This window comes from Urtica dioica, chromosome 11 (genome assembly GCF_054948205.1).
Source record: "Urtica dioica subsp. dioica isolate 48M chromosome 11, U.dioica_male_clone48M_v1_H2, whole genome shotgun sequence".
Lineage (NCBI taxonomy): Eukaryota > Viridiplantae > Streptophyta > Magnoliopsida > Rosales > Urticaceae > Urtica > Urtica dioica.
In genome coordinates, this window is record NC_142766.1 from 12,529,359 (window position 1) to 12,548,921 (window position 19,563).

General features: G+C 37.9%; 1 protein-coding gene across 1 annotated transcript; it reads left to right on the plus strand.

Annotated features, from left to right (window-relative positions):
- The first annotated feature begins 15,763 nt into the window (after window positions 1-15,763).
- LOC149381311 (UPF0481 protein At3g47200-like) lies at window positions 15,764-17,474 on the plus strand. The gene is made up of 2 exons (XM_089601887.1): window positions 15,764-15,826; window positions 16,013-17,474. The coding sequence occupies exon 2, from the start codon at window positions 16,015-16,017 to the stop codon at window positions 17,374-17,376; it is 1,362 nt and encodes a 453-aa protein (XP_089458013.1). The 5' UTR covers window positions 15,764-15,826; window positions 16,013-16,014; the 3' UTR covers window positions 17,377-17,474.
- Window positions 17,475-19,563: the final 2,089 nt, after the last annotated feature.

A 19,563-nucleotide genomic window follows, 5' to 3' on the forward strand; every position in this document is an offset into this window, starting at 1 on the left:
TGCTCGCCGAGTATGATGTTGGACAAGATGTCATGACATTATTCTGCGACAACATTAGCGCCATCAACATCTCAAAGAATCCTGTTCAACACAGTAAGACCAAGCATATTGAGATCAGACATCATTTTATTCGAGATCTCGTGGAAGAAAAGAAGATCAAACTCGAATACATTCACACCGAGAAACAGCTTGCAGACATTTTCACCAAGGCTTTGGATGCTAACCGGTTTGAAAATCTCAGATCCTCTCTTGGGTTATGTGTTATTGATCAATAGCAATTATTGTTTATCGAAGGATTTTTTGGTCTTAACCTTTGCGCTAATCCTTCGCTGACTCTTGTTCGTGTTACTGGTGTGTTATTTCTCTCATGGGCCCATGTTTCTGGTTGGCCCATTCGACTGATTTGCCGGGCTATATTGCCAAGTATTGTCTCTCAGGGCCCAGGAACGTTCAAGGCCCACTTGAAGTTGCGACGTCGTTTTTCTTGCCATGATCTCACCCATGCAGACGGTTGCTCTTCCGAGAAAGAAGGGGAAGTTATTTCCTGTTTGAATTTCGAAATTTCCTATTCTTCTTCAGTACTCCTAAGATTTGTTTCCCGATTTTGCTTTCTTACCCATTTTGACAGTTACCCTTGTGGCAGTTTCCCTAAATTTTTATTCAAAATGGTTGGGACGAGAAGTGGAATCAGCACTACCACTCCTTCTGAGAAAGCCAAGATGAAGAAGAAACATGTCGCCTCAAAGAAACCTGGGGCTGAGAGTAACATGCATGGTGTCCGGGTTCGAGGTCTAAACCCCAGCATACGCGCCGATGGTCAGGCCGGAGGTGCGAACGCTGGGTTGACGGTCCCTCCTAAGAACCCATCTCTCTCTGCCGCCAGAAGTGCTATTTTGAAGAAAGCTGCTCTTTCCATCGCCGACATCACAGGAGAACCAAGCTCCAGCAGTTCCTCCTCGGAAAAGGGACAAGACATTGCTGATCGCGAAGAAGAAGTCAGGTCTGGAGAGTCTCCTATCGAGAGCCCTCATAAGATTGTTCGAGGTAACCCCAAAGCCCCTAATGCTCCTGATGTTAGTTCTAGAGATGAGATTTCGCGCCCTGATGATCATGAGCCTACACCTGAGGATGTCATTGGTGGCATGATGGGCTTGAACAAAGATGTCACGAAAGATGTGCCCACTTCTTCCCAAAGGGAAAAGAGGAAAGGTGATCAGGTTCAGGAGGCTGCAGAAGACATCCTGGCTTCCCTGAAGAAGAAGACTCAGAGAGATGATGATGTGTGCTTGGCTACTCTTCTGTCTGAAAAGAGGAAGAAGATGAAGTCTTCGGAAGAAAGCTCTCCAGTTGTTCCCATCCCGGCTCAGAAGAAGAAAAAGAAAAAGATGGGCATGATCAAGAAACGTGTGAAGAAACCGGCTCAGACTCCCTTGTCCCCAGTTGTTGAGGATCAAGTGATTGAAGAAGAAGACTCTGTTATTCCTCTCGGGTTGGGAAACAAAAGGTCCATAGGAGGACAAAAGCTGCCGAAGAATATTCCTGCTGCTCCCATGGATAATGTCTCCTTCCACAAAGAAGACGGTGTTCTCAAATGGAGATATGTCTATCATCGCGCCATTTTTCCTGAAAAGGAACTGTCCACTGAGGCACTGAAAATTGATGCCATTATGGAGCTTCTTCACGACGCCGAGATGCTGAAGACTGTCACTGGCATTGGAGCATTCTATCCGGCGCTGGTCAAAGAGTTCATTGTTAATCTCTCCTCTTCCTTTGATTCTCCAGAAGACCCAGAGTTCAGGAAGGTTTTTGTCAGAGGTCATTGTTTTGAGATCTCTCCTGATGTGATCAACAAGTTTTTGGGTCGAGGGAAGATCATCACTGCTGATCGTGTTCCCTCTCTAGACGTCATCGTGCAAGAAATTACTGGTAATGACACCAAGGTCTGGCCCTCTAAGGGAACTTTGCCCTCTGCCGAGCTCACCGTCAAGTACTCTGTCCTGTATCGCATTGGCATCGCCAACTGGGCTCCCTCCTCTCATGGGTCCAGCATCACCGCAGATCTCGCTCGGCTCATTTTTCAGATAGGTACTCGCTCCTCTTTCGACTTTGGTGATTTTGTTTTTGATCACTTGGCAAAGCATGCCAAGTCTTTTGCAGTAAAGCTTCCCATCGGCTTTCCCTCTCTTATCACTGGGATTCTGCTTGATCAACACAAGAACATCCTGAGGAGATCTGATGTGGTGGGTAAGCGTCCTGGTGCCCTTTCCTTCAGTCCCAAATTATTTGAAGGGAAACATGTTCAGGATCTTGTCAGACCTTCTGGCGAGACATCTGACGCGCCTGCGAGCAATCTTCACTTGAGTTCCATGACTGAAGGTGTTCAGAGAAAAGTGGTGAAGGAACTCCTTGAAGAGGTTGAGATTCTGAAAAAGACGATCGAGACTCTCTCATCCAGGAAAGTCATGTGTGAAGCTCTTCTCAAAGATCTTATTGCCCCGAGCTCTGCCACCTCGTCTCAACCAGGTCCTGCCGCTGGGTCTCATATCTCTGAAGCCACTGAAGACTCTGACTCTGAAGAGGATGTGTATGTCTCTGAGAATGATCAGGATACTATTGGTTGATTCGGTTCTGGTCTGTAATATTCTCTGTTCTAGACATCGTTTGCTACTTTTCCTTTTATGCTTCAGACTGATATGTTTCGTTTTGGATGTTTGTAAGACAGCTCTATCGTACTTTTTCTGCTGAATGATATGCTGTTTTCCTAGTTCTCATTCCCTTTTCAGGTTTTTGTTCCTCCCTCTGTGTTGGTCGATCCTTGCCTTTGGTATCTTTTTGAGGCAATCAGGGGGAGAGGCGTCATGAGGTCATTTATTTTGACTCTCTTTCTGGTTTTGACGCTTGTATGAGAACTGGTCCTGGAAGTGCTTGCCTAAAAAATAACCAAAGGGGGAGATTGTTGTTACGTTGTTTTGTTGGCTCTATTTTTTAGTGCAAGTAGTATGGAAAGATGTCGGATGTTATGTTTCATCTTCTGGATTGACATCTTTCCTCGTGTGTGCAGACAGTATTTCAGGCAAGTTTCCAGTTTCGACAGATTGCTTCGCTGGTGAATTTTTGCTGAGTTATTGCCTTGCTGCTGTCTTCATTACAAGATATCTGCCTCGCTGGAGCCTTCATTGCAAGATATTCTCCGCTGCTATCTTCATTGCTCGAATATTCTCTTTGATGGAGTCTTTACATTGAGATATTCGCTTGAGGCCGGGTAAGGAAACCCGAGATATCTTCCAGGATTGTCCAGCTGCTATAAAAGCCGTGTGCTCTCCCTTAGCAGCTTCGATACTTTTGATCAAACACTCAGAGCTCTTAGACGTGCAAGACCGGCGGACTGGGAGGCTGTGTGTTTTGGTTTTAAGTGGTGTACTCTCTCAAACACTATTCTTCAGATTGAGTGTATGTGAGATTTGGGTTCTTGTGCTTTTCGTGATTGAAGGTTCACGTGCTTCTGAAGACTGAAGGTCAACCGAGCCAGGAGGTTGCTCGAAGGGTGGAATTGAGACGGAGCTCAAATTCAGGGGGAGTCCCTGTCTAGGTGATCACTGGTAGTAATAGTCTCTAGGTTTTATTGATTTGTTGATTGTAATCAGATATAACCTTGTGTGTACTATTGACTACAAGATAGTGAAAATCCTTTCCACTGGCAGCGTGCCCCCAGACGTAGGTGTGTTTCACCGAACTGGGTAACCATATCCTGTGTACTTTATTTCTGCACCTTTGTTGTTTATCCATATCTGTGTTCAAGCAAGTTGTCGGACACATTGTCAACACATTGTGTGCGACATCTTGCCTTTGCAACTAATCAGATTTTCAGTATTAACTATAAATATGCTTTGTATTTACAATGCATTTACGATGAAACAATTGGTATTAACTGTAAATCAATGTTGTATTTACAATACTGGATAAGAATTCACTAGAACCAAAATCTCAGCAAATTCACAATCACATAAATAAATCTCATATACTCAAAACCACCAGCAATTCCGATGAAAAAGAAGAAGAAGAAGAAGAACATAAAAAAAAATGAAGGGTCATCATAATACAAGAAATCATGTAATCCCAATTCTTCATTAATAAAAAATAAAATATTTGGATTCTTCTTTCCCAATTCTTCTTTGCATAAAATATTTGGAAAATCGTCGCCGTCAATATACCAGGCATGGATATTTCGAAAATCTGCAAATTGAAAAGAACAAATCAAATCAAGCATCCCTAACAAGCTCCACCAATCCAATCCGATAGGCACAACCCGTTTTCCGTCACCATCGACGAGCGTCGACCGATGTTGCAGAGGGTGGGTGAGTGTCGGAGCCGATGTTGCAGAGGGTGGAGCGTCGGCCGATGTTGCAGAGCGTTGATTTTGTTTTTATCGGTTGTGTAGAGGCCGATGTTGCAGAGCGTTGATTTTGTTTTTATCGGTTGTGTAGAGATAAAGAGAGAGTATAGATATCTGCATTAATGGAGTTTTAAATGCTCCCTCAATTTGTGCGAGTAGTTATGGCCGAATATTTTGTTTTCTATTTGAATTAATGGGCTGAAAATAATGAACATAAATTTTTCTAGAGTTATTTGAGGTCATTCACGTCTTTTAACATGCTGTGAATAGATTGATGTGGCTATTAACAGAAAATTAATATAAGGTCGGCTAAACCTAAAACCCTTATAACAGTGTGGCTATATACCTATATAACCCTTTTTATATTCCTCATTTTAGATCTTCGGTTGTATTCCACTCATTCATCTTAAGATATCACTCTCTCCCTCTCCCTCTCGGCTGTACTTTCTCTCGCCCATATTCTTTCTCTCTTCTTCTCATGCTCTTGTTTATTTGTTCTTCTTGTTTGTTTGATCAAATGAAGTTAATAGAGAGTTTGATCAGATTCAAACCAAGCTTTAGAGGCGAAAGTATAATAGGGGAAATTTTGACCTTTCAAAATTTCGCAAAAATTAGAACTAAGTTTTTGCTTCTAAAAGCGCAACAAAAAATATGTCCCTTCTAAAATTGAAAAATTCAATTTTAAAGAGAAATTTCACTTTATAGACCTAATAAATAACAAAATTAAACATTATAATTAGACTTGTTGGTTACATTCTATTTAAATCTAGACTTTTGTCATATTTTTGGACAAAAATACCCCTCCAAATATTTTAATTGAAAAGTATTGAATTTCATTGCAAATCATCGCAAACCATTACAAATAAATTTGAATTTTTTACAACAATGACTCATTTTGCAACTAAGATTACAAAAGGAGTCATTGCTAAACATTCCGATTTATTTGCGATTATTACGATAGTTTTAGATGGCGTGATGGTTTGCGATGGTTTAAAATAGGAGGTCAAATCACGAAATTTCTATACTTTTGAGATCTACAATATGAATTTCTCATATATTTTTTTTTCTTAATTTTCGTGATGGTATTAGAAGCGATTCAATTTTTTTTGCTTCTAAAAGCTGTTTTGTAGTAGTATTATCCATTAATTTCAAATTAACCTCCTAATCTGATATCCCCTCATTTCTTGTCAAATCCTCACCAAAATGTTTGATTCTCTTAAGTTCAATGAATGTGAACAATATTCACGAAATACAGACCCTCACAAATAAGTGGAATGAACAAGACTGAGGTTCACGTACGACACAAATTTTTTTGACTTGTAAACATACGCGCGAAAATCAGAATAAAGAACAATCACTACATGAATCAAGGTTTTGTTCGCCAGATTATATGCACGACTAACATGTTTCTGTCACGGAAAATAGTTTGCGCGACAGAATATTTTGCTGCGCAAAGTCCAAAATTATTTCATTATAAATTTTGTATTTTAAATATAACTTTTATCTTTTCAATTGCACATTCCAGTATATACTGCTCATGAAATTATTTGTATATAAAAAAAAAAAAAAAATACTTTGCGTCACATATTATTCTGTCACGCAAAATTGCGCCTAAAGATTCCGCTTGCGCCACGGCTGTGAAACATGTTGAAAGACATTTTACTAACACATTTGCCGATAAAAAAAAAAAGTCAATAACATAATAACAGTTTGGTCGGAGAAGATTTTATTTTTCCTGTAATGCATGTTAATCAATAAAGTATATATTATGGTATGCAAATCCTTTGGTAGAGTAATTGTAATCGAACTTTAACTAATATTATTAGTTTCTGTCACTTATTCGGTAGGACTTTAACTTCACATTTATGACTTTATGTCATTTTCCTTGTGAAAAAAATCCAGACACTTTACTAAGTGATTGTGACCTTGTACGAGTGTAGGACATTCCTCTTTAAATTATTTGACTGCCTTTATTTTACTGTAATGCGTGCTAAGCAATAAAGTATATATTATGGTATGCAAATACTTTGGTAGAGTAATTGTAATCCAACTTGAACTAATATTACTAGTTTGGGGAATTGACACTAATGATACAATTTTAATGTGACTTATCAAATGTAGCCTAAAACTAAAAAATTGACAAAAGTAGTATTACAAGTAGGTAAGAGAATTTATTTTTTCCTTAACTATCCTCAAGACCCATTAATGAAGACCAACTTATTTTGCTCATTTTTCTTCAAAACGCAGCCTTCAGTTCCTCAAACAAACCGTGTGAAAAAAAACAATCACTCCTTCGCCGCTTGTGAGTCACCGGAGATTTCTACACGAGGGTCGCCGGAGTGCTGGTCGCCGGAATCTTGCTCGCCGAAATCCAAATGATGGTTTTTTTACCTGCAAATCCAAGGTTTGAATCCTAAACCCATTTTAAACCCATTTTGCAATAATCCTAAACCCATTTTTTCCTTCAAATCCAAATGATGGTTTGTTTCATGCAAATCCAAGGTTCTTATTCTTCTTGTGCTGAGGAGGGTTCCTTCAAATCCTAGATCCAAAACTTCTTCAAACATATTTTGATAAGTTCTTCCTATTTTTAACATATAAGAACATGTTTAATTGTTTTGATTCATGTTGAAATATGTTCCATTGTGTTTGGGTGTGATTTGTTTGTCAAAAATGGCGTTTTTTGTGATTTCCCGATTTTTACAGGGTGTCACGAACTGGATTCAGTTTGTGATAGAAGTGTCACGATCTGGATGTTTTTCGATGTTAATAACCGTTTTTTAATATTCATATCTAATGTGACCAAACGTATACAGCTATGGTGGAAATATGTTTATATGCTAAGCATAGTGGGAAGTGGGTAAAACCGGGCGTATATCAAGAGGGTGGTACTCTTACGCTTTTACTTCATACCAATTTGAATTACTCAAGTTTGATGCAAACATTGTATGCTCGGTTGAACGTGACCCCTGCAACGCATTCAATCAACGTCAAACATGAAGCTGACGTGCTCATACCATCAACCATAGACGACAACGAAAGTTTGCGATGTTATTTGTACTTGAGGAAGAACGAACTGGGCCAGACAAAGTTGAATCTTGTACTTGAGATTAGTCAGGAGGCATTTCAAGATAAAAAAAAAAGCGTATGAAGCCTCTTCTCCATAGGTTGGATCCACTCCAACACCAAACACAAGCGAGAGTGGATTCGCTTGCAATCGAAGCATGATCATTCCAAACATGCCAAGTCCTATATCCGAGTCACGTGAATGGGACTTACCAAGTCTGGAGGCTTTCGTCAATGATACTGTTGGGTTGGATGACATCAATGTTAGGAATATTGCCCACTTGAAGATAGTGAATAAATGATTACTAAATTCGATAATAAGATTACTTTATTAGCATTATATGATTAGTGGGTTGAGTTCTAAATAATTAGAATCAATAACAACTATCTTCCATAGCCTCCGTATTAAACTGAGTCACGTGCTGGGCACCTGAGTTCGGGCGGTGAGCTAAAACGAGGTCGATGACTGATATACGCCTGGAAAGCTATATCTAAAGTCATATATGTGGAACACATAGTGAAGGCTGATCACTATGTGGGAGCATTCTACACTTGTGGTAAGTGTACGACCTGGACAGGTCTTGGTGTAGATGTGTCGTTTAAGGACCGTTACGACACGCTAACCGAGGCCACTATGATGGTCATAGTGAGACTTGATCTAAATCCTGAAGTGATCATGGACACTGGGTTATGTTACTGAGCTCTTTGACTCATTCGCTAAAAGGCTATTCATGCTAATCACAGCTTATGTCTTGGGAGTTTTCTCAGAGCATAATTCGAGTGGGAAATGATTTACAGATACGGAATCCAGCCTTCTTGAAAGAAGGTTAATGTTCACTCACCTAAGGGTTGATTCCAGAACCGATAGATTGCTAGCACTTTCGAAGTAAGTAACGTTCGAAAGAATCTTTCGCTGGGGAAGCAACAATGCTTAGGGCTGATATGTATCAAGAGAAGTATAACGGAAAAATTGACTTCTCTTGACACGGGTTGAACCTGGAGGATCTTGATCACGAACTGACTATATCAGTGGACACTCGTCACGATGAGTAAATATAATTCTAGTATAAAGGAGAGTTCAATCTTGACTTACAAGGTGGAGTATTTGACCAAGATTAGACGAATCGATGGACAAAAGAGAAAGGACTATTTCGTCTTTTTCATCGGATTTGTTAAGCTCCTATTACTAGGTCCATAGTCCCCGATTCGGCTCTGATAAAGGCGGATAAGAACTTTCTTATAATAATGTTTATCATTATTAATCTCACTTGCTGTAATTGTGATTGACAGCATTAATTCTGGAAAACGGGTATTCGCAGAATTAAATAAATATTTATGGTAGAATTGTTTATTTATTGTTTGATCAAGTAAATAAACAATTATTAATTATTTGTTTATTGTTGGACCAAGTAAATAAATAATTAATTGGGTTTTAAGCAATTGAGCCTTGCACAAAAATATGAAAGTCGGATTTAGGGTTTTGGCACTAGGGTTTGCGCAAATCCCCTTGGCCGTGTGCCTAAAAACCGATTTTTATAATATTGGTATTTACCAATATTTTCTCTTTAGTTGTTTAAATAAAGGAGATAGAATAATATAAGATATTTTCCTATATTTTCTCCTTATTTAAAGGAGAGTATTTAGGAGAATATTTAGGAGAATATTTAGGAGAAAATTTAGGAGAATAATATATTCTCCTTTATTATCTCACTAAATAAATTATTCTCTATTTAAATATCCCATAGATATTGATCTGATGGATGAGAGAAAAAGTAGGATTCACTTGTTGAGATCCAAGGGCCTAGATTAAATCCATTAGTGTGAACACAATAAAAGGAAATAAAATATTATGGAAGATTCCATGAATATCTTTTTTTTACTACTATAAATAGGGGTTCGTGAGAAGGCAAAAATTAAAGATTTTGACCTAGAAATTTCGTGGCCCTCCCTCTTGGCCGTGCGAAATTTGCTGCTTCTCCCCCTCGGAAATTTGTTTCCATTCTTAGTAAAATAAGAGAGAGATCTCGAAACACCTAGTTTCGTGATCTAGTGAGATAAAGACTGTGCCCACTCATCTTTCTTATTCGCCTCGGAGATTACGTTTCGGAAGACTAAGGTGTCATCCTCGAGTCCTTCATCAAGACGTTCAAGACGAAGACGGATTGTGAAAGCTTTCAATTCGTGAGCCAAAAACTGTAAGTATTCGTTTTCGCTCTATATCGGTTGCTTGACTTATATGCTCTCGTGAATTAAATTAATTAAACATAACTAGATCTTGTTAATTATAACCATAATTTAATTAGCTTATGATCAGCGTAATTAATTATTTTCCGCATTAATATGGTTATATGGTGGAATCATCTCAAAAGAGGCGCGTCGGAGCGATCGTTCGTGTCCGATGCGCGCTCGATCCACCAACAATCAATACTTTTAGCCAGGTGACACCGACATCCCAACCCAGAGGGTCTCTGCCACCAGTTATGTCGATAAAGGCTCTACCACAGACTCAACACCAGCAAGAGTCTCCTCTTCCACCACAGCCGCCAACTCGATCCCAAAGAAAAGAGAAGGTATCGAGCCAAGAGAATGAGAGGTGTTCGGTTACGGCTCCCGAATTAGATACATGTGTCAAGAGTAACGATATTGAGGTGTTGGACATTTTATCTCCAGTAAGTGTGAAAAAAAAGGGATTATATGCAAACAAAGCGGCGTTGTTGAAGCATTTACGGATGGATGCAATAAATAATCATTATCGGTTCAAAACAAAGAACTCATCTTCGCTCAAACTTCATGTCATTTGTACGGGTAAAAATTGTGATTGGGCGGTCCGGGCAGTGAAGCTAAAGAACACGGATTGTTTTGAAATTAGAAGGTAAAATTTCACGACCTAAAAACTGATTTTTTTAAAATTTCCTAACTTCTCTTCATAGATGAATCAGTTCGTGACAGATCTGTCACGAAGTGAATCCAGTCCGTGACACATGTATCACGAAGTGGATGCACTTCGTGTCAGATCTGTCACGAAATTGATGCACTTGTTTTCAATGTTTTTGACCGTGTGTACGTCTTTATGTTTCATGATATGATACAAAGCTTGTTCTGTGGAGGACAGACATAAAGGGCAATCGCAAGTTACTGCAGAGTTGGTTGGAAGGTGTACATAGTTGTATCCCAAAGGAGATCCAGAGTTACATGCGAACAGAGGTTGGAGTCAATATTTCATATAGAAAAGCATGGAAGGCAAAAGAATGTGCAATAGATTCCTTATATGGGACTGAGGATGAGTTATATGTCTCTCTTGTAAAATACAAGTATATGTTAGAGAAAAAGAATCAAAGTTCTCTCATCGACCTAAAAACTGATCCTCATAAATATTTCATGTACTTTTTCGTTTCTTTGGCTCCGTTTAGAGAGGGGTGAAAGTATTGTCGGCCTATTGTAATTTTTGATGCAACCTTCTTGACAAACTATCACAAGAGCAGCATGTTTACGTCTTCCGCGATGGACGCGAATGAGCAAATATTCCCGCTTGCCTATGGTATTGGTGAGTCAGAAACTTCCAAGTCTTGGTTTTACTTCTTCAACAAACTTAAAGAAGCATTGGGGGAGAGAGATAACATGGTCATCGTATCCGACCGAAATACTGAGATCATTAACGCCGCGAAGAAAGTTTTTCCAAGAGCAGAACATGGTTTTGCGCATACCACGTGAAATATAACGTCAAGGCAAAATTAAAAAAAAACTTGGTAAGGAATTCAACTAGAAGTTCTACGGTGCAGCAAAAGCGTATACTATATTTATATATCAAAATTTTATGCGCATGTTGGACAAGGAAGACCCGTTGATACGGTCGTACCTTGTCAACGAAGTAGGAAATGAGAAATGGGCACGTTGTTTTTTCAAGACATCAAGATATACGATCATAACTTCAAACAACGCAGAGTCTTTGAATGCGTTAACTGTCAAAGCAAGATCATTTCCAATAATGAAGTGCCTTGATTGGTTGAGGGAGAGAATACAATTGTTTGGTTCTACCAACGACGAGAAAATGCGTCATCAACTCAAAGTGTGTTTTCAGTGGAATATCATACCGAAATGTTCAAAAACTTGGTGTCTCGGCAAATATGCAGGTTATAATGTGTTTTTAATTTTGAAAATCTGTCACAAAATGACCCGAGTCCATGACACATGTGTCACGGACTGAATTCACTCCGTGACGCATGTGTCAAGGACTGAATTCATTTCGGAACACATGTGTCACGGACTCGGGTCACTTTGTGACACATGTGTCACGGACTGAGGTATTTTATGCTTATGTTTAAAGTATTTTCTGCTTATGTTTTAGGTTTGACCTTCTGCAGTATACGAATTCGAGGTTTTAGACACAGATGGAACACCATGGGCAGTGAACTTGATTGATAAGATGCGCTCATGTCTAGAATTTCAAACTGATCTATTTGTATGTGCACATGCTATTGCGGCTTGTCGCTTACGCAACCTACCAGTTGAGAGCTATTGTGCAGAGTACTACATGACTGAGTATTGGAAATTGGCGTATGCATGGGTTATTCATCCTCAAGGAAGTGAATCGTCATGGACTTTTCCCGACGAAATCAAACAGATCAAAGTAAATCCGCCTAACTTCTTAGGTCGTCCGGTGGGTAGACCTAAGAAGAGAAGGATTCCCTCTCTTGGAGAATCTGATGCCCCGCTTCGTAAATGTTTCCGTTGTGGAGGTGTAGGCAACAATAGAGCTACGTATCGCAACCTAATTCCACCAGAAATGAAGCCTCCAGGGATGTGTCAGGTTTGTAATTCGACACGTTTGTTGTTCATGTTTTCTTGTTTATCCTTGAATGTTTATAACTTCCTTAGTGTTTTGGTATGTATTACATTTTGAATGTTTTGAACTTTATTGGTATTGGGTTTATTGTTAAGAATAGTTTATAAAACAACATCATGTGTCACAAAGTGATCTCAGTTCGTGACACACGTGTCACAAAGTGATCTCAATGGACTGACACATCTGTCACAAAATGAGGTCAATTTGTGACAAATTAATTATAAACACATACATAAAGTTCTAAACACATACACAAAGGTCTAAACACATACGTACAATCAGACACACATATATACAGTTATAAACACATACGTGCGTTCAAGGTGTCGGGTACTGGTATCTTCTTGTTGTCAACGTGCGTTCAAGGTGTATAACGGTGTATGACTCCATGAGTTCCACCGATAGATACCAAACGCTTGTGGACACGGAAGTCAGAAACTTGACCACCATTTTACCATATGTTTTGCATGTCGCCGGCATTCTACTCTCCAACGAAGAATATATTCAAGGTCGTCCACTACGATCAAATGCCACAACAAGACAATGAGTAAATATTTTAGTTCTTAATTTCACATTCTTAATGATATTTAAGCATGCGTTTTTTGTTCCTTCAGAAATTATTGTAGCATGTTTATGATCAAGACTACCGAGTTTTTGGCGCACAACCTTCCCTTGTCTGATTTGAAACAGGATGACATGAGCATGTACCGACAGAAGATGTCGACCGCCGAATTATACCAACACGGGGCGCTAAAACTACACACACGTGGAAATGTCAACGTTGAGGCTACTTAAAATTAAGTGATTATGACTGTATACATGTGTTTATGATTGTACGTATGTGTTTATAACTGTATATATATGTGTCTGATTGTACGTATGTGTTTAGACATTTATGTATGTGTTTAGAACTTTATGTATTGTCTTGAAATCAATTAATTAGTTTAGAATTTTATGTATTGTTTCGAAATCAATTTATTTGTCACAAAGTGACCTCATTTCGTTACAGATGTGTCACAGACTGAGATCACTTCGTGGCACGTGTGTCACGGACTGAGATCACTTCGTGACACATGAGGTGAAATATTTGTTGTTTTACAAACCTACAAACCTGACTATTTCAATGTGTAAAAAGGCTGTGTAACTAAATTATATCTCCAAGCTTAGTTTATGTCAAGCTTGTTTGGTACTTTAGCTCGTGTGTACTTAAGGTAACAAGAATATCAAAACATGTTTTGGTACTTTATGAAAATGCAGTTATATTATGAATATTCTTATATTATTGGCTTTCCTTAGCCTATTATGTTTTGGTACTGAAGATCCATTAGCATTATATTCTTATTATTATTATGACATATGAACAATGAATTCAATATCACAATTCCAATATCATATTACACAGGCGAGTCCAACAAAAGTCAAACCAAATCAATGTAATTTCATTTTTTAAACCATTCAATACATCTTCGACTCATTTGAACAATAACACAATACCTATAAACAAAACAACAACAACCAGCATTTTAATCTTGAATAATTCAGATACAATTAGTTGTTCCAATTCATTGGCTTCAGTTGGTTCTTTATGTTTGAAGTCTTCATCGACAAAAGATGGTATCTGGTTTTCCAATGAATTTATCTTCCTTAGCAGCCCTGTAATGATTTGAATCGATCTTGGGCACATAGGTGGGTCAATCCATTCCAAAAACCCGCATCCACTGAATTTCTTTTATCTGTTACAAGCATAAACCAACGAATATTTATTTACGAAATCTTAAAAAGAGTAGAAACATATGCGGACCTTATACTCGGGGCATCCCGATCGATCGGCCGTCACAACTGAATCCCAAACGATTTTTCTTATTTATAAGATTTCAAGACGGTTTCTAGGATAATGAGAAACATATGCAAACCTTATACTCAGGGCATCCATAGAATCGTCTTTCAGGGTTATCCACAGTCCAGGAAGTTCGTTAAACTCCATTTAGACCATATGAACATGAAGGAGGAGGTCGTCGACGCTCGGTACCACCTCCTGTATTTTCTGAAACGCGCGGCTTCCGACGTGTTGACGAACTGCAATCACTCGACTCCATCGTGATATTGAAAATCGACCGAAGAAATTGGGAAGAAGAGGAACCCTAACTCAAGACTGTTTGGGGCTTCCGATTTGTTTATGATAAATGAAACAATTTTATAAGACAATAAACATTTAATTATGAATTCATTACAAATTCTATTAAAAACAGTTATTAACATCGAAAAACATCCAGTTCGTGACACATGTGTCACGAAGTGAATCCAGTTCGTGACACTTCTGTCACGAAGTGAATCCAGTTCGTGACACATGTGTCACCAAGTGAATCCACTTCGTGACACTTCTGTCACAAAGTGAATCCAATTTGTGACATTTATGTCACGAAGTGAATCCAGTTCGTGACACCCTGGAAAAATCGGAAAATCAACAAAAACGCCATTTTTTGACAAAACAAATCACACCCAAACACAATGGAACCTATTTCAACATGAATCAAAACAATTAAACATGTTCTTGTATGTTAAAAATAGGAAGAACTTACCAAAATATGTTTGAAGAAGTTTTGGATCTAGGATTTGCAGGAAACCTCGTCAGCACAAGAAGAAGAAGAACCTTGGATTTGCATGAAACAAACCGTCATTTGGATTTGAAGGAAAAAAATGGGTTTAGGATTATTGTAAAATGGGTTTAGGATTCAAAGCTTGGATTTGCAAGGAAAAAAAAACCATCTTTTGGATTTCGGCGAGCAAGATTCCGGCGACCCGGACTCCGGCGACCCACAAGCGGAGAAGGAGTGAGTGTTTTTTTTTCACACGGTCGGAGTGAGGAAATGAAGGCTGAGTTCTGAAGAAAAAAAAATGCAAAATGGAGTTGGTTTATTCATTAATGGGTCTTGATGGTAGTTGAGGAAAAAATAAATTCTCTCACTTATTTGTAGTACTACTTTTGTTAATTTTTGAGTTTTTAACTACAAGTGACGTTAATTTGGTATTATTAGTGTCAATATCCTCGCTACTAGTTTCTGCCATTTATTCAGTACGACTTTAACTTCACATCATGACTTCATGTCATTTTCCTTGTGGAAAAAATCCAGACACTTCATTAAGTGATTATGACCTTGTAAGAGTGTAGGGCATTCCTCTTTAAATTATTGGACTGCCTTTATTGTAATGACTGTTTATGCATGCTAATCAGGATGTGCCACGTTTCATTTTATATGCTGATAGAAGACAGTCCATCTTTTTTAAAGTAACGAAACAAACAAAAATCCTTTATCGTAATTTTATTTTATCGTAAATTCGCGTGGCTTTTATTCAAGTAAAATAATATCCACGCTAGCTTTTGTGTAGTATTGCATCTGTCTATCAATAATATATATACATCGTTCTTTCGTATAGTTTTCCCAAAAAAAAAAAAAAAAAAAAAAAAAAAAAACCAACAATGATCACGTCTTCTTAGCTTCTATCTTCAATATCCCTTTATTCAGGTTCTTATTATAAATTTAAATTATTCCCGTCTGCTTCTTCATGATTTGTGGTTTTGGATGGTGCATATAAACATATATAATTATATTTCTGCTCCAAATATATTTGTAAAAAATTAGCATCATACATAGACTGATAAAACATTCATACTTATACTAATTTATACATAATTTGATTTTTAATGACAGATATGGAAAAACAGAATAGCTACCACTCAATAGATATTCCTGAAGGCTATGACCTGGACTCTGATCCGTGCTTCATTCATAGAGTTCCTAGCAAGCTTCGAAAAGTCAACGAATCGGCTTACACTCCTCACTTAATCTCGATCGGTCCATACAACCATGGAAGAGAAGAATTGAAGTCAATGGAGCGCCGCAAAGAGAAATATCGCGCCGAGCTCCTGAAGCGAGCGGGAAAATCCGAGAGCGATCTCAAAGAGTTCGTCCACAAATGGTCCGAAAAAATACTCGAGAGCTACGAGGAAGGCACGGTGAACAATCTCATCAAAAGAGCTTTGGAAGATTTTGAGGGAATAGTGGCAAGAGACTCGTGCTTCGTCCTCGAGCTCCTCTTGAGGAACTACGACGATGTAGCACGCGAGAAAGATCTCATCTTGAAGACGCCATGGCTGAGGAAAGCCGTAAAACTAGACCTCATTCTCCTCGAAAACCAACTTCCCTTTTTCTTCCTTCAGGAGTTGTTCCAATTCTTAGTGGGACAATATTATCTTCTCGCTCTCCCGAAAAGCCCTAACCCTAAACCAAGCACCAAGCCAGAAACCAAACCATTAGTCCATAAGAACCCACTTCTCCATATCACCAGCTTCTTCTTCGAAGAACATTTCTTGACCGAGTCGAACAAGGTTAGCTTCGACGAGATTAAGAAGATAAAGCACTTCACCGACTTGCTCAGACAGTTTTGGCTGCCGAGGGAGATCATGGGAGACAAGAGAAATACACAGGAAAGCGTGTCGGGAAACAAGTACCTCTACTGCGCAACCAAGCTCGACTCGGCCGGCGTGACTTTCGAGCCGATGCGAAAAGAGAAAAGCCTCGCCGACGTCAAGATCATAAAAAAGCCGATCTTGAAGTTTGTCCCGGCCATAAACTGCATGATCTTGAGGCTCCCCGAGCTGAAGATCGAGTGTGAGACCGAGTGTCTGATCCGAAACATCATGGCCTTGGAGTTGTGCCTTTATCCCAAGGACGACTATATATGTGGTTACGTGGCACTTATGGACCAACTGATCAATACGAAAGAGGACGTGGATTTCCTCGTGGATAGGAAGATATTGACGAACCTCCTCGGGAGCAACGACGAGGTCGCGAAGCTCTTCAACGGGTTGTGCTGTCAAATCCCAAGGGACAAGTCGCATTACGCGCGGTTCCACAATGAGCTCAACGCCTTCTATGAGAATAGCTGGAACGTTACTAGGGCTACTCTCAAGAAGGTCTATTTCAAGGACCTTTGGACCGGAAGCTCCACGGTGGTTGGTCTATTTGTGTTGCTTTTCACCGTCACTGCCACCACTCGGAACGTCTTGCGATGATTAAGAATATTTTATTTTCTTGTGCTATTATGTTTAATTATTTTCAGTTTATTAATAAATGATCAAATTTCAATATATATGAGAAAAAAACTGTTCCCCTAGCATATAAACGTGTCTGTTCAATTATTCATCTATCTTGAATATTGTTGGATTTCAAGGCTAAACGGATGCATAAAATTCTATACCTTACATACTCGAGTTCTTTCTCCATAAAAAGTGATACTCATTTGCTCAATAGAAATCAGGAGTATCGCCAATACGACAAAAGATTGCAAAAGTGAAAAAATAAAATGAGTTCATTAGATATATAGCTTTATTTACATTTTTAGTTTGTCATTTAGTCAACTCTTTAGTAAGCTTTTGATAAATAATCATGACCACATATTTACATGCTTAAATTGACTAAAATACGTTATCAAAATTCTTGCTAAAAAATTTCCTCAAATTTAAAATTAAATAAATTTTAATATGAGTATTAATTAATAACTGTGATAAGCAAATAAACAAAATCCACCACACACGTTACATTGTTTGTTGATTTATTTTTCTTTTCATAATTTAAGAAATCAGTTGATTATTCAGTTAGTATGTTTATTTAGGATTATTTTATTTTTAAATAATTTTTTAAAACAAGTTTGGAACATTCTGAGCAAGTTGAAAATTTTATATATTAAATATTAACGACTATTTATAGTTATTGATTTTTATTATTGCATATTCATGAGTATATACAATTATAAACTTGTATTTTACTAACAGCTTTGCAAGCCAATATTTGAATCTGTTGACTATTTACAATTTTTTTTTTATTGTATATGAACAATATTTACACTATTATTTATAATTATTTACAAAAATTTACACATATTAACGTATTTCGGAAAACGTCGATATTTGAATCTGGTTTTGGTTCTGGTTCTGTTCAAGTGACATGTTCTTGCTCCGATTCTTTGTCGCGGACAACCTGGTTCCACAGCGATGGCCTTCGCACTGCAATTCGCTCCATAATTGAAACACATCAATCGATTCCAAAAAGCAAAGATGAAAACACAACAAAACAATTACAATTCAAAATAAAAAACGATTCAGACACGTATATGAAAGAATGAGAAAAATCAATTCATTCAAACAAGAGAGCAAAGAGAGAGATTGCTATATACATTTTTTGTTTAGGACCCCGATAAACGTGACGCCACCGAATCCTCCGTTTGCGTGGTTCGGCCAACTGAAACTTGCATTTTTTTTTTATATAGAAAGTTGTCAAATTAATTTTTAAAATTGTTAATTAAAGTATCAAAACAATAATGATAAATCTCTATGATGAGAATATTCGTACTCTAAATATTTATTTTTTTTAAATTTGTTTAGTCAGGCATTAATACAACGTTGATTTTGTTTTTTTTTTAAAACGAACAGTAATTGACGTCACTCTATTTTATATGATCCTTAAAAGAACATGTTTCCATATATTTGACGTCGCTATATAGAGCGATATCTAATCTACATTTTCTACTACCTTTAGATATGATATGCCGCATCCAAATCCATCAATTCCCGCCGTCTAAAATTGGTTTGGATACGACATATATTAGATGTAACTTGTCGCATCCAGGAGCTTCAGTTACGGATCAAAAGATGCGACTTTTGTACTTTTGGATGCGACAAAAGTCGCATCCAAAGACCTTTTTTTATCCCGGTGACGAAAATGCTGGAACTGGACCACCGGACGATCGATTTGTGCTCTGATTTCGGCAAAAAGATGCTGAATTGTTTGCTTGAGAGAGAGAGAGAGAGAGAGAGAGAGAGAGAGAGAGAGATGAGATCTGTGATATATGCTAATTAATGACTAAATAAAAGCGGTATTCAAATTTCAAATTGAAAAATGGCCAAATATATAATACAAACGGTACAAAAAAAAAGAAGAGCAACATTAGAATGCCCAAATCATCCACAAAATGCCATGTCACTGAATTGACTATTTACAAACAATTTACAAAATGTTTGTTAATTATTTAGATATTCTTTTAGTTTTGGTGGCTTAATTTGCTAATTATTTGAAATAAAAATTCTCATGCCCTACAATTTTGATCATAATTTGTTTCTTGTTGACCTCGATAGTAAAGATAGTGTGTTTATTCTTCCATCCTTTAAAAGAGAGTAAAATACCATTTGTTTTTGAAAAAATAT